This window comes from Gracilinanus agilis, chromosome 1 (assembly GCF_016433145.1).
Source record: "Gracilinanus agilis isolate LMUSP501 chromosome 1, AgileGrace, whole genome shotgun sequence".
Taxonomy (NCBI): Eukaryota; Metazoa; Chordata; class Mammalia; order Didelphimorphia; family Didelphidae; genus Gracilinanus; species Gracilinanus agilis.
In genome coordinates this window covers 433193822-433220561 of record NC_058130.1, presented here as the reverse complement: position 1 = coordinate 433220561, position 26740 = coordinate 433193822, and the positions used below count along the sequence as shown (strand labels likewise).

The following is a 26740-nucleotide window of genomic DNA, read 5'->3' as shown; positions in this document are numbered from 1 at the left end:
AGGAAAACTTAGTCATATGATTTTATTTTGTTAATTACCCTTTTATTCCTTTACTTCTAGTGATTATCAGTAAACTTTATAAAATATAATACTTGGAATATTGGACGTTAAAGAGCTTTTAGACACTTTACCATAAATGATATAATTCAAGCTATCTTTTATAATCTGATTAATTCTAAGACAAGCTTTGTGCACAGCAAATGTCAAGCAATCATTGGTGAAAGAGTATTTCAAGGCTAGCTCTCATGTTAATCATTTCTCTTGTTTTTGAGAGTGTAGACATTTCTAATCTCAGGGGTCTTATTGTATCTTCATCTTATTAAATTATAGGATCGTAAATCTAGAGCTAGAAGAAACCTCAGAGGCTATTTTGTTCAGTTTTATACGTGAGGAAAACTGAGGCCCAGGAAGGTTAACTGTTTATTTGCTTCCCCCTTGAGTGATAAAGGTTTTCAAACTGTCACGTGCTTAGAAATGAGTGTCTTTGTTTTAGGTTAAATATAGTGTTTTCTGAATGCACTGAAAAAAAAAATAGACACAAGTGATGATAAACATTCATCTAAACAGAAACTGCTAATGTGGCACGTATTTAAATCATAGACATATTTGCTAGGTAGAAAACTGCATATATCTTATAAATTCATGGCCTTTCACAAATATGAAAGGGTTATAAATTACACAAATGTTTTCCTAGAATAATGTAAAAAGGGAAGTACAAATCTAAGGAAACCTCCCCATTTCTCACCAACTCCATTTTTGGATTTCTTTGGACCTAAGAAACTGACTGCTGGGGAATCTCATTATCCTGCAAGATTGAATCAGCCTAGTTTTCACATCTCATCAGGGTCTGCCCCTCTGACAGGACCCTCAAATCGGAGGGCATGGCTATAGGCTCCAGGGCCTCAATTTAAAGAGGGGGCACAGCAGTTTTCTCTCACCAGTTACAATGTTTCTGGACTTCGTAGGAACTCTCATGTTCCCTCGGTCAAGTCCCTCTTTACTCCCTGCTTCTAGCTTTTCAGCTTCCTTTTGTGTTGTATTTTGACATTAAACTGTAAGGACCTTGAGGGCAAGGACTGGCTTGGTTTTTATTTGTATTTGTTTTGTATCTCTGGCACTTGGCAGGAGGGTTGGGGCCTTGATCACTGCAGCACCCATTAGGGGGCGGTGGCACCCACTTTGGGAATCACTGCTCTAAATAAATGTTCACTGACTGAGAGCAAGGGCACTATTTCTAAGACAGTGTTACAGCATATCAACATACCTTCCTTAAGTAAGTCATAGCAAAATAGTCGGGCTCTTTCCAAGTCTCCAAGTTGCCGACATATTCCTACATACACTCTGCAGAGAGCATGAATGTAGGTGTGATCCAAAGATGTCTTGTGAATTTTCAATTCGGAGAGAATAACATGAAGCAAGGACTGTGCCAAGTGCTGTATTAAAAATGTAAAAGCAATATATTATTTGCATTTATATTCAGTAAAGACAAGAACAATCAATTGATGAGGAAAAAAAAACAAAATCTCTTATAAGTAAACAAAATATTATCAGTATGATATGTTGGGGCTGGGGGAGCAGTTTAAAGAACCAAATTGACTCTCCAACATTTTGTAAAGCTGTTTGAATGAAAATGTTTGCTTTCATGAGTTAAAATTGAGTTTTCCTGTAAATTGTGTTATTTCTAAGAAATCAGTTGTTATTTGTCTAACTGTTCTACAGAATGCATGTGAATATAATCAATCAGCAGCCTCATACTCTGGGAAATCTCAGTTCTTATCACAAATAAGAAACAGGATGACTCAATCCTACTTCTGTCCTATTTTATCAACTATATTCTATTCTATTTTTTGACTTACTATATGTGGCTTCTATTTTTGTAGTCCCTTCATTATAAAACCCTTGAGATTTCTTTGCTTGTGGTCTTTGTGCCTTCTGAGGAAGCACTGGACTGGATTTGTTTTGCAAACTGCATTCCTTGCCAAAAAATACCACTGCTTAGACTTTGTTTCCTCAGCTATTACAATTCACCCCACAACACAGTTTAATGTGGAAGAAAAGGTTTTGGATTTGGAGAAGTCTAAGATTTGTAGCATGCCAGATTCCACCTACAGGACATTAGAAAAATCACTTTAGTTTTTCTGCATTTCATTCACATACCTATAAAGTTAAGGTATTGGACTAGATGGCATTTAAGGTCCATTTCAGCTTTACACTTGAATTCCAACTGATAGATAGCACCTTATGTTAGATTTTTATGTGTACTCACACAATGAAGGGGAAAAAAATTATATAATAACAAACAAGCTAAAGATATGTGAATAGTGTGGTTAATATTGAGGTAAGGAAGTTTTTTTAAAGTCTTTATAACTTTTAGGATAATAGGTTCTCAGTGGACGCTATAATCAAATGCTTACTCTTAATTGGGGGGAGGGGCTGGGAGAGACAATAGCAAAATCAGGGACTATGGATCCTAATATTGATTAAAAGGATGAAATCTTTCCAGAAACTCTCTATTCCCCACTCATTTCGACATGAAAAATGGTTCTAATATTACCTAAGAAGTCAAGTCTCAAAATTCTGACTTCCTTACTATTTGAAGCTACTCATTCGTTATTTATTTACTTTATAATTATGCCTATTCTATTTCCCTTTTTTACATTTTCTATTTCTTTACTTTCCCTACTTATCTTCTTAGGACATTTCAAGCACTGTTTTTAAGATAACTACTATTAAGAATAATAACAGGAGACAGCTAAATGGCTCACTAAATTGAGAGTCAGGCCTAGAGATGGGAGGTCTGGGTTCAAATGTGACCTTAGACACTTCCTAGCTATGATTGCCTAGCTTTTACTGCTCTTTTGTCTTGGAATCAATACAAAATATAGATTCTAAGATAGGAGGTAAAGGTTTAAAAAGAAGAATAACAAATTTGTACAGTGTTTGAAAATTTATAAGCAAGTTATAAATTTTATTTGCTTCTTACAACAACCTTATGAAACAGATACTACAGGTACATATTACTATTTTAGAGATGAGGGAACAGACTGACCAGAGGTTAAATTAATTGTCCATGGTAACAAAATTAGTGTCTGTTAAGATTCAAATTTGGATTGCTCAAGATGACTCCTCTTACTCCACAGTTTTTAACAGATCACACTGCTTCATGACTGTTCTATGAAATATACTGGGTATTAAATACAATGATAATGATGCTACTAATAACTTACATTTAGATAGCATCTTACATTATATACAATTTCTTTATATAAGATTTCATCTGGCTTGGTACTTTCATTTAAAAATATTCTTAAAAGCTGCATTAATAAATCCTACTATTTTTTTAGTAAAGGAACAAAACAAATAAAAATATTTTATGAGACTGAGATGATATTTAATTTTTTTGTTTTGTTTTGTTTTTAAAGAGAAGTTAATCTCTAAAGAGTGTCCTCAGATAAGTTACCATGCTAGTGATATAAATTTACCACTGTAGCATAAATGTTCAAAAATATTTTGGTTTTGAGATACATTTTTGAAAAAGAAAAAAATACAAATGATGACTAATACATACCTTCAATAAATCCCTTCTAAAAGATCTCAAAGCATTAGACTTAGTAGTCAATCACCCTCCCTAGGCATTCACTACCCTCTAGATTTTTGTGAATGCTAATTGATGATTGTTTTTTATAATATTTATGTAAAGGCTACAGACACTGTGCTAGTCTCTCTTCCTACTCATCTGACTACTCCTTGCAAGATTTCTCTGCTGGATCTCCATATAAGTCATATCTACTAACCAAGAGTATCTCAGAAGGATCTGTCCATGGCTTTCTCCTTTCCCTCTATACTATTCCATCTGATGACCCCATTACCCTGATGGACTGAATTATCATCTCTATGCCAATGCTTCTTGAATTATTTGTCCAGCCCTAATCTCTCTCCTTATCCCCAGTCTTCAATTACCAAATTATTCTTGGACATTATGACTACACATCTTGTAAATAATTAAAAATCAACATGCCTCAAACTAAACACACTCTCTTCCTAATTTCTCTATTACTGTTGGACTAATACCTTAGATACCTAATATCTTACTAACTCAGGCTTGCCTTCTGGACTCCTTACTCACACTCAGCTCACAGCTTTAAGCTTTTGTCAAGTTTTGGCATCTTCAGCAGCTCCTTTTTCTTGCCCTCTATGTATAATTTGTTGCCAAGGCCTATCAATTGAATGTTCTCCACACTTTGTATACATCTTAAACGAAGGCAATATGCTGCTGTTTGGTCTTCCTGTCTTAAGTCTCTCTCCACCTTAATCTATATTCCCTACAAGCTACCAAATTGGATCTGTCATTCTCCCTTTTTTAAAAAACCCTTACCTTCTGTTTTAGTCTCAATTCTAAAGACAGAACAGAGGCAAGAGTCAGACATGCGACTTGCCCAGGGTCACACAGCTAGGAAGTGTAGGAGGCCATATTTGAACCCAGGTTCTCTACACCTGGCACTCTATCCTCTGGGCTACCATAGTTGCCCCTTGGATCTTTCTAAAGTGCAGGTTCTACTAGGTCATCGTCCAAATCAATAAATTTCACTGCTTCTCTATCACGTCCAAGATCAAATATAAAATCCTGTTTAACTATTAAAGCCCTTCATAACCTAATCTCCTCTTACTTTTCTTGTCTTCTTATATATTATTCTCCCCTCTACTTACCCTGCAATCCAGTGATACTGGCCTCCTGGAGGTTCCTCCTCTAAGATACTTCATCTCCTGACTGCACACATTTCCATTAGTTGTCTCTAATGCCTGGAATCCTCTTCCCTCATCATCTCTACCTCCTTGTTTCCCTGCCTTAATTCAATCCATATCTTCTGCAAAAAACAACAACAAGCCCCACCCCCCCAAAAAAACCCCAAACCTCCCTGATTCTTCTTAATCTTAGAGTTTTCCCTAAGATTATCTCACTTTATCTTGGATATATATTGTTTGTACATAGTTGCTTACATATTGTCTCCCTTTCCCCCATTTGAATGTGAACTTCTTAGGATCAGAGACTGTTTTTTGCCTCAACAACACAGTGAAGGTACTAAATAAATGCATGATGACTTGCCCTAACATCTCTCATATACATCTTCTCTCCATTCACACATCTGTATCCTGCTGCAGCCCTTTTAATCATCTTGCATAGAGACTACTGCAGCTGGTTCCCCTACCTCAAGAATTCTTCCCCCACTCCAACCCATCATCTTCCACTCAGCTCTCAATTGATCTTCCTATAGTTCAGGTTTAACCAAATTTCCTTTCTGTCCAATAAACTCCAATGACTCCCTTTTGCTTCCACAATTAAATATACAATCTGGCTCCTTTCTGTCTTTGCAGCATTTTTATAATTTATTGCCCTCTGCACACTCTGCATTCCAGCTACACTGGTCTTCTTGCTGTCCCTCATCCATGATACTCCATCTCCTGACTCCATGCCTTTTCATTGGCTACCCCATAAGTGAAATGTTCTCTCATCACTTCAGCCTCAACTTTTTTCAAGATTAAACTCAAAGCCTAATTTCTGCCTCCACTGTAGTCTGCCTTCTGAGATGACCTCATTGTAACATGTTTAGGTATACACTGATATAAGAAACCCAGAGACTAAGGTAAATCAGCAACTCATCTATAATGTAGTCAGCGGCCAGGGCTCTGAGAGATGAAGTTACTTACTTATTCATAATTACATAACTAATATGTACAAGAGAAAGAATATGAACTTAGATTTTCTTGCCTTCTTTATCCACTATAAAACACTACTATATGATGTTGTTATATAATAAAATATATTACAATTAAATAAGCTTTCTAAGTAAAGGATATTTTCTAAGAGAAGTCTTTAGGCCTCCAAGGACTAAAAAAACAATATCTAATGCATAGTAATTGCTAAATAAAGTTAATAAAGGAACTATGTGTTACCAAATTTTGGGGGACTCTTAACAATTCTTGAAAAAAAAATAGTTTTATATTATTATTATTTTTTTTTTATTAACCCCTTACCTTCAGTCTTCTAATACCTTACATTAGTTTCAAGGTAAGAGCTAAGAGGTTAAGTGACCTGCCCAGGGTCACATAACTAGGAAACAAAAACAGTTTTAAAAGATGACCTCTGCAACCTGCTGGCATTGAGCACAAGTATAATTACATACAATAGACCAATCTACATACCTTCTTTGTGGTACTAAATTCACAGATGACTTCTTTCTCTTGATCCCTCATCACTGGCTTTTTGGAAACATTTCCCACATGTACATGACTTCGAATGACAGGTAACAAATCAAAAGGTGATTCAGCAATCTTTTTCAGGGCACTGGTCACAGTCTTATCATGTGGCTCTTTATGGTCCTGTAAAGCTAAAGATGATTCTATAACAGAGTTGTCTGTTGGTTCCTGAACAGAAGAAATCTCGTCATCAAGTATTATTTCATTTCCAGTTTGAGGAGAACTTGTGTGGGGCATCTTGATAATTTCTGGTACATCTACCTTAATCTCCAATTTTGGTGACTCACTGTCTAAACGTAACCTCTTGGCGCTCCTTAAGATAGATGATGGCACTAATGGTCTTTTCCCACTGGGACTCTGGAAACTCATCAGTTCAGTCCCAGAATCTTTTAGTTTACCTTGATCACACTCAGTACTGGAACTGCTTCCTGTTTTAACAAAAGCAGTTGATGTAGAAGTGATTGCTTTGAATCCTGTAATGTGATTCACAGGCCCTGGTAAATTCTTACAGTCTGATGGGGGACACCTATTTAGCTGAATATTCCCTTTGAGAATGTTAAGTGTCCTTGCTCTGGCAGATAGTTCGGGATACATGGTATCAAGGATTTTTACAGAGTTCTCCTGGGGTCCTCCTAATGCGGTATTGCCAACTGCCAATGGAGGAAGCCTTCCAGGCACAGGAAGTGCATGCTTTGGTGTGGCAGCACAAAATTGCAATGGAGATGATAAGATTCTCTGACTGGCCAGTGCATCTGAAGGAGATGGAGTACTATGCAGAGGAGATTTGTATCGTGGATCATCAGATAGTGGAGACATCAGTGGAGGGACTGGAGTATCACGCAATGGAGAAATCAGATCATCAAGTGGTGAGGTTAGAGAAGACTGACTAGAGGTTGACATTAGAGGGGAAACTGGATGAAGAGTCCTTGGTGGTGTTGCTAGCAGAGGTGCAAGCAAAGGGGGCAAAGGTGGCCCCATCTCTTGCCTTATTTTACTCAAAGTATCAGGAGAACATTTTGTTGGTGTAGAAGTATCAGCAGTTGCCAAAACTGTCTGAGCTAAATGATTCTTTTGAGTTTTTGCCTTGCATTTTACTCTAGAAGACTTTCGAAGAACTTTGCCCTGGCTAACTTTAACTTTAGATTTCGCTAAAGTCTTTGTTACGTTATCTGACAGTTCTTGGTTGGAGGTTTTTGATCTACTCTTACTTTGATTAACCAAATCAACAAATGGCTCAAGTTCTATATTATCATGTGTGCTATCAAAGGAAGTATTTGGTGATTCTGAAACCTCATTATTTCCTTGAGAGTCAAAACTTGCATCAGACATAGATGAATTCCACAAACTCTTTTTATCAAAGATGCTATTTTGTCCACTGTTTGAATTAGCTTTCTGTCTCGATGAAGGATAGTCATCATAATGACATTCATTAGATGGGAGATCACTCTGGTCCCGTTCAATGTTTGGAGTATACTTAGGAGATGCAATTGGATCAAGTACATTGACTTCTAAGGTATCTCCAGGAAGAACATTTTGCACTCCAGAGAATGCCTCAGGAACTTCATGCGCCACAATTTGGTCTGTTCTTGACTCGAGATTTTCATCCTTTATAATCTTCCAATCATCAGATTCTTTGATATTTAAATTCAACTTACCATTTTTTCCATATCCATTCACAGTTTCTGAATTCATCCTAGATATATGATGGAGTAACACTGCTCCTTCTGAATTGCTAGTATTTTCTTCAATTATAAATTTTCCAACTGTCTCATTTCTCATCTCTACAGATTTTAACAAGGTATCTTTATTATCATTTCTTCCCTCAACTGCATACTCTTTATGCTCTCCTTTTTGAGAGATTTCATTAATAAACCTATCAGTACAGGACTTCCTTTCAGGATCAAAATTTAGAATCAATGATGATACTTGTGTGTCTGATGAACATTTAGTTATTTTGCAAAACAAAGATTTTTCTTTCAAATGTCCAGTTACGACACTGTTATTATAGGTGTTCAGAAATGGGGAGATGCCAGTAGATGAAGCATGAAGATCCTTGCAATTGTTTTGAATTTCTGGCACATCTTTGGCATAAGTCTTAGTGGTTTCCCCCAGTGAGCAATGGGTAAACTGACTTGCATACTTAACCTTTCTTAAAGGATAATCTTCCTCTGAATCATCTGACTCTTTGGGAACCTCAGTTTTTATTTGAGAATGTTTTTTCAAGTTTTCTTCACACATTATTGCTGGGTTTAGTTCTTTTTTCATTTCCTTATTTGTTACTACCTCGTCAAAACATTCCAAAACAGAGTTCCCTGAACTATAATCCATTGACTGGTTATTTTCAAGAAGCTTAAATATGTCTGATGTAGAAAGTCCATTTGTCTCAGGAATAGCACTTATATTACAATCTTTTAGGGCTGATGTCAAATACTCTATTTCGAAAAGGCCTCTCCTTTTCATATATGCATTAGTATTATTAGCTGTATTAATTTTTCCTAAATGTGTTTGTGGTTCTTTGATGAAACTTTGCTCGTTAGTTTCACTTTTAGTTTCAACTTCATTTTTACTTTTGCTATCATAACTAATTCCAGCATTCTCATCTTCTGAATGTTTTGTTTTTTGGCTGTCTACATAGCACTGTACAATGTCATTAAGTACATTTAGGCTAATATGGGTCTCATTTTCATCTTTTTTATTTATAGATGAAGAGAAAACACATCCTTCTTTCACATAAGGATTCAAAAATGTATCCCCAGGAGTTTTCTCTTTCTGAACCTGCTGAGCACTAAGAGACCCAGAGTCCAAGGGTATAACTAGGACTTCAACATTTGATATGGAAGTATCTCTTGAAAAAATTTCTTCTGAGGCCAAATCATCTGGAAGAGAAATATTTGTGGATGGATTAAATTCTTCCCTAGCACTCATGGTTTTAAGATGACCTTGATTTTGTAGGTCCTGCTTTTTATCTTCTTCTGACACATTATCCTTCTGGTTCTGTAAAGGTATTTCTCCAGATCTGACTGCTAATTTTCTAATTGCATCATAACAAGAATTTTCTACTGATAAGGATTCACTAAAAGACTTTAAATCTGATGTTTTCCAGGAAGCACAGTCTTCTGCTGAGAGACAGTTTATTTTCTCTATTTCCTTGATTTTTAGTGAGTGGGATTTCTTTTCATCAATACATTTTGTTTCAGATGGTATATGTTGTTCACTTTCAGTGTAAGTATTCTCAGTTGCTAAACTCTTCTCTTTAACATGAGATCTACTATCCTTCAAGTTAGTAACTTGGGGCTCTTCAGAATCCAGCTGCTCAGGAATAATTGAAATCTGGTTATTTAAAATACATTCAACTTTAAGTTCTACAGGATTAACTTCTTCTCTATGAGAATCCAATTTGGGTGATGACAGCATACTTTTTATGATAGGCATTTCTGTTTGTAATTGCTTTTTATCTTCTTGTTCACATTGGAGTTTAGCTTCTGGATGTCCTTCATATTCTTTCTTTATTACCAAACCAACATCTTTATTGTGGCATGAAGCACCTATGTCTAAATCAAGATCTCTCTTTAACAAGTCACTCTGAGACTCTGCTGACATTATATCCTCTGATTTAATTTCATTAAGCTCAATTCCTGGTTTTTCATTTTCATACTGCTCATCATCTGTGTCTTTCACAAATGCTGCCTGATCAAGTGCAAATATGTTAGTTGTGACTTTTGATACATCAGAACATTTGGTCTCACTGCTGATTTGATCAATAAACATGGATGTTGCTGAATTAGGCCTCAAAGCATCTATGTTTTTTTCTACAGTGTCTTTTCCTTTAGAATAATCTGTAGGTTCAGACTGCTCATATAAGGTATCTGAAGTTTTATTCTGCATTATTTCATTTTGTTCTGTGTAATGGAGTTGACTATGAACAGTCTTATTTAACAAGTCTGTACTTGCAATTTCAATTAATGTACACTGCCCATTGAATTTCCAAGATACATCATTACAGTCTAAATCAGCAGAGAACTTGGGATTACTAGAATTAGATGATGTAACACTGGGAGAAGAGGATACAAGATCTGCCTTTGTATTAATCTCACTTGTATCTATCACAATGGGTACATTTTGCTTAGACTCAGGTTTGTGTATATTAAGCTCTTGTATATCTTTTGCCTCCTTTCCAGGCAGTTCTCCAGTGACTGCTTGGAAATTTTCAGAGATCAAGAGTGTTTTTTCATTTTCAGAGGTGAGTCCACTAATAGGTGCCTGTTTAATAAATTCTGAATTTTGTGGCTCAGCTCCTGGCAAAGAGTTTTTTCCTTCAGAGGTAATTGCTGCAACTAACTTTTCCTGGCTAAGCAAAGAATTACTTAGTTTTTCATTTAAAACAGCATGATCTGTCACTTGTGCTACATTGTCAGATATCTTCTGTAAACTCTCAATTTCAGAGGGTACACAGTGGATTCTAAAGGATGCTTCTTTACTTTGCAGTGATGCATTGTTCCTTACCTTATTATCTTGTGTTAAGACACCTTTATCTAAGACACAATTATTTTCATCTTCTGTATTCTCATATGACACTACAGAATGCTCTTTACAGGATAATATGCCAGAACCTGAAAAAGGCATAACTATTTTTTTTGAATCCTCAAATTTTAATTCTGTTGTTAAAATGTCACATCCAAAAGCTCTTTCTTCATTCCTTTCCGGAAACACTGAATCTTGGGTTCTAAGATCTGATTCAGGCTGTTCTGTAAGTCTGCTACTTTCTTCTTTCATACTAGAAGAGTTTAAAGTATTTGGTGACTCAGTTGTACCATTTTCTAAAAGAGATTGCATAGCATGTGTGCTACCAACCAATTCTTCTTCACTGGAATCTGTAAAATCTCCAAAATAGTCCTCCTGGGGAGGAAAAAAAAACACATGATGATTAACTACCTCATTTTCCTTAATCAAATAAATAGTTCAAGTTCAACAGATTCATAATGTACCACACGCCTCCAAGACGTTTAATGAAATTTACTAAGATCTTTATTAAATAGCTGCTGTTCATCAAAAAAGGATGTTCATGTAATATCTATCAACTTTCACAATGAGTTATCTTTATTTGGTAGTTAATGCTAACTACTTAACACCATCAAGTTTCTATCAGCATAGGCTAAGCCTGGCACTGAGTAACATTAGCATATGCTTTCATTATTTTTATTATTAAGGTTAACACTACAGCAAAAGAAAATGAAGTAGATAGATATTAATAAAATTTGCTGTCATGTTAAAGTTAGTTACATTATATGCACCTCACACTAACTTTTTGTGGTCTTTCACTTTGTAAACCTATTGCCATAAGAGGGAGCTAAGATTAGTTGTTGCAAAAACATTTAATATTTGACCCATAAATCTTAACAGGTGAAAAAAAGATTAGAGTTGAAAAGGGTACTATGACCTTCAGAAAATCAAAAATTGAATCTCAGTCCTGGAAGGGACTTTATCAAACCATACTCTAAACACACTAAACCACAATACCCTAAACATCCTAATCAATCTTTAACAAAGGCATTGTTCAGACTTTGCTTGTAAACTTCTAATGAGGAAGAAATAACCACAAAACCTGAAGCAGTCCATTATACTTTTTGGATAGCTGCAATAATAAGAAAAACCTTCCTCTCTACAACTTCTGCTCATTATACCTACTTTTGGGAACATCAGAACAAATCTAAGTTCTTCCACATAAAGACAAACACTTAAAGCCAGCTTCCATGTCTTCATGTCTTCTATTCTCCAGGCTAAACATGCCCATCTCCCCTCAACCAAAGGGTATGGAAGCACTTGAGGATCTTAACAATCCTACTCACCTCACCCTCCTGTAAAAATTCTACAGTTTATCAATGATAATTCTAAAACAAAACTCCAGAAGTGATCTGATTATAGCCCAGTACAGTAGAATCATCCCTATGTTATACTCCTCCTCCCCTTAATTTGTTAAATACCATATCATACAAAGCACAAAAAGACTCATTACCTCATCAAAGAGAGATTCTTTTAGGTCCTGGAGACCCCAAAACAAAAACAAAAAACAAATCCAAAATGATCCTTCATCTTATGAATTTACCTTCCACTTTTGCAGTGAATATGGCATAGTAATAAAAAAGGGAAGAGTATGAAGAATCAGTTTTGCTTATCAACAAATGAATATACTAAGAATTGAATCATATCAATTCTCCTAAAAATAAAAACCAGAAGATAAAATTTGCAGCTAAAGAAAGGACGTGACAAAATTAGTTTTATTGTACAACCCAAAGCAATAAACATTTCACAAGATACTTAATAATTTTTATTCATGCAGCTCTTATAACTATTTTAAGACCATCAGTATGAAAAAGAAACTATAATTCATCATATATCAATATGTACTATAGCTAAATATAGGAAGCATAAAGTAACTCCATAATGAAAATGATTAGATTTTAAAGAGTATGATATAAATGATTATTGATGTGGAAGTCCTTTCTGCTTAAGCTGTATCAACTAGACTCAATATCAAACTAGAAGAATGAAAATTAGATGGAGATACCATGCAAAATGGAGTAACTCTAACTTGACCTAATCAAATAAATTTATGACACTGAACATTGGGAAATGGATAAAAAAAAAGACACTAACACAAACTATTAACTATTTCTAAAGGAAGACTAGTCAGTGTAAATCAATCACTATGATGAGCCCTTAGATTAGAAATTAGTTCTTAAAATTCTACTAAAAATGAAGTAGCAAGGAAAAACAAGTTTAAGGAAATCTTTGTGAGACTCAAATAAGTAAAGTGGAATGATGACAATAAACATAAAAATGGTTGTGTATTAAAAATTTTATAGTAGGCTCTTGTAGTTATCAAAGAGGATTCACCACATTTAAACTCTAATGCTAATCTTTGAGGTACTATATGAAGAAGTGAAAAATGACACAAAATTAAAAACAAAAAACCAGAAGAGCAGCTAGATTAGACTAAGTATCCACAGAGGAGGTTCATATTAGAGGCAACATAATTTTGAAGGTGTTAAGATAATACTAAGCACACACACTGAGAAAACCTTAGGCAAAGGTATGAAAAGGAAAGAAGCAGCCTTTTACTTTTACTACTACTAATATTAGTTTATAGCAGACCACATGAAACCCCTGTGTATTTGTTATCTAATTTTAAAATCCTTCAGCCAGCAGGGCAAAATGCCCTTCCTTTAAAGACTCTTCATAAATAAGGTATCTCCCACATTTTTTAAAAGTTCTAATGACAGAAATAACTCTTGACAAAAACCAGGTTATTTTCAAATGAAGCATAAAATGAGGAGATAAATTATTATAAAAGGTATTTGCAACTGTCAGAGGGGATGTCTGTGGTCAAATAAGAGACTTTCCATAGATGACTTTGCTTTTTGCAGATGACACTGTGCTGTGCTAATGGCAACAATCTCCATAAACCTCCAAAAGAGCATGAGATCATGATTTTCAGTTATAACTGCTGCCAATGTAGTTGGTCCATTAGTAGTAACCTATATCTTAGATAATCACCCCATTATATTACCCGTTACCACTGTTACCTATATGTAAGAAAGTCAGTGGAGATGGACAATAAGTTGGACTCAAAATAAAACAAAAGGAGAACTGCATGGATTGCATTTTTTAAATACCCCAACAGAAATCATAAATCTGGGAAGTTTCACTAACACTGAGCAGAATGTCTAAAGCTAGCATTAATATGTTATAAAGAAGTTACTTATTTTATTGCTTTTTTTCAAAGAGGAGAAAAAGTTGATTTTTTTACCTAAGACTCACTAAAAAAAAGGGAAAAAAGGCTAATTTTTCTCATTGTTTAGATGAAGATATCAGAACTGAAGAATCCTGAAATTATAAATGTGGTCAAAGCTGAGCCTCATGACAATGGTCAGGGGGACAGTTAAAGCAGGATATAATTACAAGGGCAGTTTTCTTGTTATGATCATACTAAATCCACAGGATTGATAAAGTACTGAAAACCTTCAATGAAAGAACTGATTTGGAGTTTAGAGGCTAAATTCTCAAGGCAGGAAACAAGCTCAATTTAGCTCTCTCTAAAAAGGCACACTCTCAGCTCCTCAAATTTAAGTTGTAAGCAGTTTTTGTTATCTATACAAAGCACATCCTTCATGGCAGGAAAAGGACACTACAGATAAGATACATTACAGAGAATGCTCAGTGAGGCCCATGCTCCCTCATACATTCCAGGAAACACATATGTCCATTGTAACACATTTTTAGGATCATGAAATTTAATAAGGTCCTGTATCAATAGTTTTGACTTATCTTTGTGGAAAAAGAATTTGTAACTTTGAATGAAGCATTGTAATGCTTATCAACTGTGTTTACTAAGCTAATAGGTTGATTTGCAAAAAAATGTTGCTGCTGAGAGCTCATGAATTGAAGAGGCTTCAAGGCTCCTTCCAAAATCTGTGTGTGTGTCTTTCTGTGCCTTTTCTTTCCTTTCTCTCTTTCATATGTGTCCTCTTGAGTTCACTCACAGATTTAGAACCCAGTGCTTATATGTTGCTAGAACTTCAACATTTAGATATATTCCTTAATTGAGAAGCCAAAAAGAATTTTCTATTATACAAATTTAAAATAATGAACCAAAATCTAAACATGAAGATGAACAGAGTAGCAGAGAAATCCCATTATCCCCTCAGTAGTTGTTCAGTGGAAGCTTTTTTTGCTGATATTTTGAGCCATTATGGGGTGGTACTTTGTATAAATTACATAATAATGGTGAGAAAGAGAGAGAAAAGAGAAAGGTGATAATAAAAGATAAAATACTCAATTTTGATTACATAAAATTTGTGAAAACCTTCACATTCACAAAATCTGTACAGAGAGATTAACAAACAAATTGTCAAGTGGGAAAAAAATCTTTGCGTCAAATATCCTTGATAAAAATCTGATATCTGGGGCAGCTGGGTAGCTTAGTGGATTAAGTGCCAGGCCTAGAGAAGGGAGGTCTTAGATTTAAATCTGACCTCAGACACTTCCCAGATGTGTGATCCTGGGCAAGTCACTTAACCCCCATTGCCTCACCCCCTTGGAATTACCAATACACAGTATTGATTCCAAGACGGAAGGTAAAGGTTTAAAAAAAATCTGATATCCAAGAAGCATTGAAATGATACAAATTTACAAGATCAAGAGCTATTCCTCAAAAGATAAATGGTCAAAAGACATGAAGTTTTCAAAAGAAAAATTATGACTGGCCAATAACTATATGATACAAGTTCCTTGCCAGGGCAGTGAAGGGCTGAGTGACTTACCCATGGACACAAAGCCAGCATCTGTGAGAAGTGAGACTTGCCCCTAACACCTCTATAACCATAAAGAAACACTGCCGCTACAATGCAATGTTCTAACTGATATCATTCTGCAGTAATTCAGTGGAAAGAGCACTGGCAGAAAGAAAACTACAGACCAATCTGCCTAATGAACATTAATTAAAAAATTGTAAATAAAATACCATAAAGAAAATTATAGCATTATAGCATAAGAATCATATATCATGATCAGGCAGACTTTATACCAATAATGCAGGGATGGTTCAATAGTCGGAAACCACCAAATAATTGACCGTATCAATAACAAAACCAACAGAAACCATGATTATTTCAATAGATGCAAAAAAAATTAACAAAATACATCACCCATTCCTTTTAAAAGCATTAGAGAACATTGGAATATAAATGGAACCTTCCTTAAAGTAATAAATGGCATCTAAAACCATCAGCAAGCATTATCTTTGAGGATAAACTAAAATCCCAATAAGATCAGGAATAAAGCAAGGATGACCATTATTACCATTATTATTTAATACTGTACTATTAATGCTAGGTATAGTAATAAGGAAAACAAAGTAATCAGAGTTAGGAAATGAAGAAATAAAGTTATCACTTTTTGCAGATGATATACCAAGAGAATCCTAGAAAATCCACCAAAAAAAAAAACTAATAGAAATAATTGACAACTTTACCAAAGTCAAAGGGTACAAAATAAACCCAAATAAATCATCAGCATTTGTACTTACCACAAATAAATTCCAACAGCAAGAGATACAAAAAGAAATTCCATTCAAAATAATTCTAGACAATTTAAGATCCCTGGGGATATGGTTATCAAAACAAACCCAGCAACTATGTGAACACAATTACAAAAATCTTCACACAAGTCAGACCTAAAAAATTGGAAGAACATTAGCTCCTCATGGATAGACCAAGCCAATATAATAAAAATGACAATTCTACCTAAATTAATCTGCCTACTCAGTACCATGCTAATCAAACTACCCAAAAATTATTTCAGAGAAATAGAAAAAAATAACAAAATTCATTGTGAAAAATATCAAGGGAATCAATAAAAAACTATGAAGGTCTAGCCATACTAATCACAAACTATACTATAAAGTAGTAATCATCAAAATAATCTGTTACTGGCTAAGAAATAGAATAGTGGATAAATAGACTAGGTTAGATAACACACAGCAGTTAACATCCTTGGCAACTTAGTATTTGGTAAAGCCAAAGATCCAAGCTTTTGGGGAAAAGCACTCACTATGTTGGAAAACTGGAACACAGTATGGTAGAAACAAGGTAATAGACCAACATTCACACCATACACCAGGATAAAGTCAAAATGGGTATTTGATCTAGAAATAAAGGGTGACATCATAAGCAAATTAGAGGACCATGGAAAAGTTTGGTTATGAATAAACTAGGACTTTATGAACAAACAAGACATAGAAAACATTATAAAAAATGAAATAGATATTTCTGATTAGGTTAAATGAAAAAGTTTTTGTACAGATAAAACTAATGCTACCAAGACTGGAAGAAATACAACAAATGCGAAAAAATTTTTTATGCCCAGTGTCTCTGACAAATTTATAAGAATGCAAAGCATCCCCCAACTGAAAAATGGCCAAAGGATATGAACAGCCAGCAGTTCACAGAGGAAGAAATTAAAACTATTTATAGTCATATGATTAGATTGGCTAATATGGCCAAAAAAGAAAATGATAAATGTTTAAAGTAATGTGGGAAAATTGGGACACTAATATACCGTTGATCAAACTGTGACCTGATAAAAACATTCAGGAGAGCAATATGGAAGCAGACGCAAAGGGCCATAAAACATGAATAACCCTTTGCCTCAGTGATACTACTACTAGGTCTGTATCCCAAAGATATCAAAGATAAGGGGAAAGGACCTACCTGTATCAAAATATTTTAGCAGCTCTTTTTGTAGTGGCAAGGAATTGGAAACAGAGTCCATCATTTGGGGAATGGATGAACAAGTTGTGATATTTGTAATACAATACTAGTGTGTCATAAGAAATGACAAAGAGCAAGAGTTCAGAAAAACCTAGAAAAACTTATGTGAACTGATGCAAAATGAAGTGAGCAGAATCAGGAGAAAATACATTATATATTATCTCTCTTATTTTATAATTACAATACAACAAATATAATCACTACAACTATAAGGACTAAACTATTATCAGTAAAGCAAGTTTCTAAGTTAATCATAAGAGACTCATGAAAATGCTATCCATAGTCAAAGAAGGAACTAATGGAGTCTGTAGATCAAAGCATGTCATCTTCCACTCTTTCCTTCATCTGTTTTTTATTGTATATGAGATATGTATCATCTATCATTACATGAGAAATATGAAAACATGTATTGCATGAAAGCACTGATATAACCAATAAAAAGACTATTAACTGACTCAGGAGGCGGAGAAGGAGAAAATCTAAATCCAAAAATGTCAGAAAATAGTTGTCAAAAACTGTTTCTACATAAAACTGTAAAAATAAATAAGTTTAAAACAAAGGAAGAAAGAGCACTGGCTTTGGATCCAAGGAATGAAGGAATGAATAAAAAAAAATTATCAAGTGCTCTGTGTTAGGCACTATGCCAAGCCCTGCGGATACAAAGCCAAGCAAACTGCACAATTCCTGTTCTCAAGGAGATGACAATTCTAATTAGGGAAGACAATACCTTAGGAAAGTGGTGGCTAAGAAGGAATGTTTTGATTAGGTTAATCAGAAGAAATGGTTAGAAACAGGGGAGTATTAGAATGGTAAGAAGAAGGTCAGTTAAGTGCCATAAAGGACTTGTGATCAGGTCAGGATAAGTAGGATGCTCATCAAAGAAATCCTACCTCTAATACTTCATTTCATCTATAATCTTAAGCAAGCCACTGAACCTCCTTAGGCTTTGGGTTGCTCCACTGTAAAATGAAGGAGTTACACTAGATGGTGTCTGATAATCTCTTCTTATTCTAGGTTTCACCTGCCCAAATTAACCAAGATGGGGGGTGGGGAGTAGGGGTTGGGGGTGGGGAACAAAAACCCAGAAACAATGTTAGAAGGGCTAGGGGAAGACAGGCACATACTGCTGGGAAAGCATGTGAAAGCAGAATGAAATAATTCAGTTTTTCTGGAGGATAATTTGGGATTATGGAAAAAAGTTATTAAAATGTTTGCCAAGATATCTTTCCATGCGCCCTGACAATGCTGTGCTTCTCCCTTATCTGGAAGAACACTTGCTTGTTCAGACCTCCAATAATCATGAGAAGAAAGGTGCTTGGAAGAGTTGGAGGGGGAGAAGTAGTAGAGGAGAGAAGGAAGTAGAATTAGTTCACTTAACTATGGAACTCTTGCCCTAGAACTAAGTAGTCCAGATGATTAAGTATAATATCCTCATAATTGCAATGTATCTAACATGGAACTCAAGTACATATAAACTTAGTTCTATTCAGTTTTTTTTTTCTTTGATGTTATGTCTCCCTTCTTTTATTAGTATGTCTGGCTCTGGCCGCCTCCAATTTATCTAAGAAAGCAGAATCACTGGCAAGTAATCAGAATAACAGATTTTGACCTGATCTTAAAAAAAAAAGACTTCCTAACATTTAGAGCCATTAAAAAGTTTAATAAGCCACCTCAGAACAGGAAGCAAGCTTCATGTTACTATAAGTTTCTGATCGAGGCAAATGATTATTTATCCACTAAATTGTTTAAAGTATTAAGCTGGCTTAGACTTCATCCTCCCTAGTCTCATTCAAGGCTGAGATTTTGACAGCTTTTAATTCCTCTAAATAGCATATCAATATCTAATTTACATGTACTATGAAAATTAAATGTGACAGAACATCCACTCCAAATGTGAAAAAGGCTGGTTTTCTCCCAAATAGTAGAAGTAATAGTAAGGAATATTGACAACAAAATAATGCCAACAGCAAAATTTATTGTAGTTTCATAACAAATTGAAATGAAAGTGACTGAAAAAGTCAATAAATTTAAAGTTAATAAATCTTTCAAGGATATTACCACTTTTTTTTTGTTGGCTGTTTAAAAACACATCTAATAAATTATTGCCAGTCATTTCACAAATATAGCAACGTGTAGATTTATAAGGAAACCAATGTTTGGTATCAATAAGACTCTTGGGTTTTAGTTTGTTTTCTTTCAATTTTCAAGGAAAAATTTCAAAGAAAAAAATCAGAGAAGATTCCTACCTATATCTTTAAGTAGTTTTGCTAGTAATACAATGGTTAACAAAACTATCACTGTTTTCTTTGATATTCATGAAATGTTATTTCCATTAAAATAAGTTTCACAAAACATCATTCATGATGAACAGGATGGTTTAGAAAAACCTAGGAAGATTCCTATGAATTCAAGTAAAGTGAAATGAACAGAACTAGGGGAGCACTATACACAGTAATAGCATTTATTGTAAGGCTGATCAAAGATGATCAATTGTGAAGACTTAAGCTACCCTCATCAAGACAATGAAGAAAAATTTCAAAGGACCCATGATGAAAAATGCTATGTACCTCCAGAGACCTGTGAACTCTGAATGAATATTGAAGCATCTATTTTTTAACTTTCTTTATTTTTCTTTTTTTTCCCCTGTGCTTTCTTTTGCAAGATGGCTAATAGAACTATTTTACATGACTTCAAATGTATAATCAATATCAAATTGCTTGCCTTCTCAGGTAGAGGAGAGAATTCAGAAGTCAAAATTAAAAAAAATTAATGCTAATTTTTTAATATGTAATGGGAATATTTAACAAAATAAATATATACTTTAAAAAAGAATAGTGCCAGGCACATTTAAAAAAAAAAAAGTCATTTGTATCACAGCTAGCTTGCATTAATGTTATAGACAACTATGTTTTTGGTAACAAATTCAAGTACTGTGTAACTTACAGGTGCAAGTGGAGATGATGATGATATCTGACATCCTAATGGTGTTGGAGGGGGTGTGGATACTGGGGACAGAAGAGGTGGAGGGAGTCTGAAGAGGTCAAAGATGGCTTCCAGATCCTTCATGAGTGGTTTATCTTCTGGATCTTCCTGATCAGAGGAATCAGAACTATCATCTTCCCCACTGCTTGGCACAAAAACCTCAGGATTTCTATCTTCGTGAAAAGCAGAATCATTACTGCAATCCTGTACACTGACAGATATGGGGCCATCCTCCTCAGAGAGCCTACATCCAGAGAGGAGCTCCTGCTCTAACCGCACAGAAAAGCTCGTCAGGCAAGTGTTCACTTCAGGAGGTCCGAGGTGATTGGTCTGCACTGGAGGTAACAATTCACAATCTTCAACAGATTTTCTAGATGTTGTGCTTTCTTTGGCAGTCTTTTCTATGGACAGACATTTGAAATTAAACTTAGGGATATCAAGTTTTGAGTCAGTCTTTCTGTAATCTTAGGATATAATTCTATAAGCTAATAATGACATTAAAGACCTAATTGGGGGGGGGGGGAATAGTAAAAAGTTAAACTTTTCACAATTATCTCTCAGAAATTGAATATTATGCAAATAAATAAGTTCATCATCTTTCAGACATTAATATGAGGCTACTAAACCACCAAGAAGGCATATAGTTTGATCTATGTGTCTACTAGTTTTATAGGTCCATATCATGATAATTCATTCACACTTCTTGCCTAGTACTCCTTGTACCACCAAAATAGGTGTGGGACAGATAATTTCAGGAGTGTGGTTATGGTACAATTTTTCTCTCTGTAAAGTTCCCACTAAGGGAATTGTACCCAACACTGCAGCCACCTTTATTGAAATACTCTAACTAATAGTAAATTAGCCAATACAAATGCTTTGTAACATACATCAAAAAGAACTTTCTGCCATCAATTTAAACTAAATTACAGACTGCCGATAATCAAACAAGGGAGAAAATCTTTTGATCAAAGGAAATCAGAATGGACATTCTTACCTAATGAATATATAAGGATAATGGGAATATTAAGAAACCCATATTTGTTTTTATTTCCATCTCACAGAAATATCATTAATAAAATTCCCTTTCACCAAAAAGTTAAGTGTTAACAAATATTAAAACCAGTCCTTCTAGAAATATCTCTGTATATCTCAAAATATTTTCCAAACATATTCATTATTCATGGGGTCAAATGTTTAAATATATGAACTAAAAGGGCATAAAACAAACTTGTAAATGGGTAAAAACATTCTATACTGTATGATCTACTTTAAAATTTGGCAAACACATCCAACCTAACATCTAGACTGAGGAAACTCCTACCAGTTTTACCTTTATACAAATAACCAGTTTTAAATAGGGCATAAGATGAACAATGTTTATGTTATTCTTGGTGAGTCTGACCACAGCAAGTCCAAGATAATTAGTATGCATAAACTTCCAGTGGCCTAAGAACACATCAACTAATTTAGCTGAAATCCTACAACTGCTGCCAAAAGCTACAAGTGAAGTGTCCTCCCATTTCCATTAATTAGGGGCAGTGAGAGAAAGTGATATGAGTGCCATAAGGCCATTTTTGTTAAACCTTAAACTCTGAAAAGGGATATATTCCACATAGGGCACAATTATACTGTCTACAACACTAAAGGCCAGATAGAAAAGCTAGCCAATAAGGAATTGGTCTTGTTTCAAAATATTAAATCAAACTGGGGTTTTACTAATCAAATCCTAAGTAGTAGTAAGGATGATATCATGGAGAGGTAGCCAGCCTTAAAGTAGATTGTGTGACTTTGCACAAGTTTCTGTAACATCTCAGTGCTTCAGACTTTGTAAGTTGAAAGACAATTGTTTATGTCCATTGGTAGAAGATATTTCTTCATTGAGCTGAGATCTCTTTATGTCAATAAAATAATAGGTCTGGACTAAAACCAAAATTAGGGGAAAATGTGGCAATGTTCTATTGACAGTTTTCTTCCTAGAACCCAAATGTTTTAAATCAAAGACTTAGATTATTGTGTCTTGAAGATGCCATTAGTTTGATGAAAAAACACCTAGCTTACTGAACTGACAAAATTTGGTCAAATGGTCATCCCACAGAATATACTGAATACACACCTTTCTTGTACTCCTTTATGGATTTTTTTTCAGTCATCTCAGAACAATCATTGAAGGAAGCTGTGACAAACCAAAAGCCAAATACATTATTTAATAAGAACATAGGAATAATCATGCTATTATGAAGAAAAAACTGTTTTGCTGATATTCCTTTAAAGAACTTGTTTCACCTTGGACATTTTCATTGTCTTCATTCTGTAGCCTTTCTTTTGTAGAGTCAATGCACAGCCAGAGCTCCTTCAAAAGCAGTTTTATTTTTCCTATGGAAAATATGAAAACACATTAAATTTTCTTCACTTAACAAAATCTACTTTAGGCCAGCTGAGGTATTGCTCTTGGGAAAGTAACATTCACCAGGGGAGGCTATGTCTTGGGCATGGCCTCACCTCAGAGCCCTAGTGCAAATTCCACAGGTATGGAAACTGGAGGTAGGAGAACAGAATTAGCTTTCAGTCTTAGGAGATTGGACCAATATTTGATATAAAAATTTTCTCTACAAACTATTTTTTAAATAGGAGTTTGCAACAGAAATATATCCCCTTATTCCTCATTTAGTGACACACTGCTTCACCGCTATAATGTCTGATTTATGAAGAGAAAGGATGTAACAATTACCCTAGTTTGAGTCCTCATCCTATTCCTGTTTCATGTCTCTCCCGTCTTCCATTTATCCTGCATGTGGCTACAAAATTAATTTTCCTAATGCACAGGTCTGACCACACCTCCTCCCTATTCAAAAAACTCTAGAGACTTCCAATTATTTTGAGATCAAACATAAACATTTCAGTTTGGCAATTAAAGTTCTTTTTAACATAACCTGACCTGCTCTGATTTTTCAAGTCTTCCACTATTTCCTTCCAGACATTCTAGAGTCCAGTCATAATGGCCTAATATGAGTTTCACTGGCTATCTCTCATTGCTGGAATCTTCTCCTTTTCTACTCAACCTCTTAGAACCCTTGCCTTCCTTCAAGGTTCCCCTTAGTGTACATGCTATGTTTCTCATTTTTTTCCCTTTGTATCTAAAGAAATGAGCATGGCGTTAAGAATAGTAGCAATAAATGCTTACTGACTGATAATCAGATTTCTTTTCAGCATCATGTGGAATCTCAATTAATTCAATGTGTGTACTGCTTGCCTTGTCTTTCAAACTGGTACCTGTTCAGAATATCCATCCTTTTCAGTTCTGTTACTAACTTATTCTTCATATTTATTATATTAGAGTTTAATATTTAGATGTCATTTTGCTTTCCCTTACTCTTTCATCTTTTCATGTTAAATGTTTAACTCAAGAGTGGTTTTGTATCCCTTAATAGACTTATCCAAGTTAGAGATAGAGCCTTAAAAGTAAAAAAAGGGTACAAATTCCACCTCTGATCCAAACTGGCTATGTGAGTTCCTTGACTTTTTGGTGCTCTAGGCAACCCTCTGAGACTATAAGTGATACAGAAGGGGCCAAACTGCACTAAAGGGAGTTTCTAATTTCAGCTAAATCACATGACCAAGCCCAGTCTTTATAATCCAATTTATTTTCTGGAAATTTTTTTTATCCATTTATTAATGTTTCACCTATTTTTGAAGGAATTTTATATTTTAGAATGTTTTTATTATATAAAATTATTCATTTATTTTTCTACTTGGGTGGAAATGGCAAATGTAGAACACTTAACAAGGCTATTCTGGCTATGAGATAAAGCTACTACTATAGGATAGAATACTAAGTGAGAGGCTTTGGACAAGAGTTGGGAATAGGAATACAACCATTCATGTCCTATAGACCAACCAGAAGTGTGTGTGAGAGAAGAGAATGAATAGGGAGTAGACAGCTATTTTAAGTTTACGAAAAAAGAGAATTCACTCAAGAAAGGGGAAAATATATACATTTTATGGGAGGAAAGGGAATTAGAGAAGGACATCACATTCCTTTTATTATTCTGTCATGTACATGAAGGGTGCAAGGAAGGAGAGGGCTGAGTCCTTGGAAGTATTCATGCAATGGCCAGGTATTGGTTTCAAGAAGGAAGGGAAGGAAAAAAAGGAGAGCAAAGTTCTGGAAGGGTTTCAGTACCTGATTGGACATAGAGACAAAATCTGAGCTGAGTTAATTAACAAAAGGTTTTAATGTGGTCAGGGGAGGTAAGTAGTATGTGAATTTCAGCTCATGGCTTGGCAATAGATAATAAATGGTGAATGGTACTCAGTTCCCAACAGACAGGTGAAGAGGGAAGCCTAAGGGTTTAGGATTGGGAAGTAGAAAAGCCAGTTATTAAGAAAGGAAGAATAAAGACGAAGTTGAGAAAGAGAGAGATCTTAATTACAAGAATTGGCAAAGATGAGGCCAAAGGAGCTCAGAGCTTATAGAGTACACCGGACACTGGTCTGAGGAAGGGGGACTAAGGTGTGGAGAACCGCAAGGAAGGTTTTCAGAAGCATGGCATGGCTGAGTAGCAGTAGGTAATCCTTATTTCTAGGTTTCTTGAACCTAGAGAGTTCCTTGGTAAAGTTACTGGAAAAATTCTTAGCTATTTCTTTAGGATCCATACAAATAAGTGAATAACAACAATATTGAGCACCATAATTACTATACTGTATATTATATGTTAACACTGTAAACTACAATTCCCACTAAAATCCTAACAACTCTACGTGATGGTATTATAAATTCCATCTTACAAATTAAGGAAAGAGAGGTTAAGTGACTTATTCAAGGTCACAACTCCAGCCGAGCTAAACATCTTGAAATATGTTTCCAACTCATTGAATCGGATTTAAAAGAGACTAGAGATTATTTAGTCCAAAACATATCTATAGAGGAACTCTCAATTCAGCAATGCTAACAAAGAATCATATAGTTACACCTAAAGAATTTCTTCTCATCAAGTCACTATAGACTCTATTTGGTTTCTAGTCTTACCCTTCTGCTGAAACTGCTCTTGAAGATTCCCAAAGACCACAAATCCAGTGACATTTTTTCAGTCTTCATCTTCCTTTAACCACTTTACAATTTCTGAGGTTGCTGCCCCTGCCAGACATCTTGATCTTTTCTATCATTGATTTCTGTACTTGGTGTACTTCCTCCCTCCCTCTCAAAGCATTTCTTATTTCCCCTGCAAACTCCTTTCTCTTCGCCTGAATTCTAAACACTCATTCCTCAAGTATTTTTCTTGTCCTTTGTTTTAGACTGTTCCTTTTCAATCCTATAATCCATGTGCAAATGACTTCCAAGTGGGAGGCAGGATAAAATAGTAGAAAGAACAAGAGACTGTAAAAGTCAGGAGATCAGGGACTAATCCCAGTTTGACCACTGGCAGACTGTCTCTTCTCACCTCTAAGCTTTAGACCTATTCCAACTACCTACTAAAAATCTGACATGACACAATAAATTAAAATGTCCAAAAACAAGACATTTTGTCTATAAGATTCCCTTTTTTCTGCTAATGACACCATTTATCCTCCCTATGACCCAAGGTCATCAAATAAGATAGAAAATCCTATTCAATTCTTACCAATGAGAATTTTCATACCTAAAAATGGATCAAACGAGATAACATCATTCCCCACCCAGCTATCAATGATATAAAGATTTTCCTATAGCAGCAAATAATTCAATGTACTTATTTTCTAGGAATGGGTAGGTGGCTCAGTGGATAGAGTGCTAAGTCTAAATTCAAGCTCATATACTAATTATATGACTATGAACATTTCACTTAACCTCTGTTTGCCTCAGTTTCCTCATCTGTAAAATGGGGATAATAATAGCATCTATCGCTTAAGGGCTGTTATAAGAATCAAATAAAATTCATAAAGTGCTTAGCAAAGTGCCTGGCACATAATAAGTGCTATATAAATGTTGGTTACCATTATTATAAATTCCAGCTACATATACTTTTGAACTTATGTAAAAAAATTAAAATAATATTGGAAGGCTACTCACTCTTGTCTAGGGTTTCAATTGGCTCAGTACTGGAACTCTGGGTCCCCATATGTTTTAACACTAAAAACAGAAAAGAATAATCTTATAATGCAAAGTATATTCTAAGTCAAAAGAAAAATCAAATACAGTT

The 26740-nt window shown here is 34.9% G+C and overlaps 1 protein-coding gene across 1 annotated transcript in view; it reads right to left on the bottom strand.

Moving 5' to 3' along the window:
- Positions 1-26740, bottom strand: part of ICE1 (interactor of little elongation complex ELL subunit 1) — a 77755-nt gene that overhangs the window by 26613 nt on the left and 24402 nt on the right. The window contains exons 10-15 of the mRNA XM_044665368.1: positions 26611-26670; positions 22848-22937; positions 22678-22737; positions 20526-20965; positions 6202-11151; positions 1265-1433 (exon numbers count right to left, since the gene is read on the bottom strand). Of these exons, the coding sequence (XP_044521303.1) occupies positions 1265-1433; positions 6202-11151; positions 20526-20965; positions 22678-22737; positions 22848-22937; positions 26611-26670 (5769 nt within the window). The remainder of the gene's footprint in view (positions 1-1264; positions 1434-6201; positions 11152-20525; positions 20966-22677; positions 22738-22847; positions 22938-26610; positions 26671-26740) is intronic.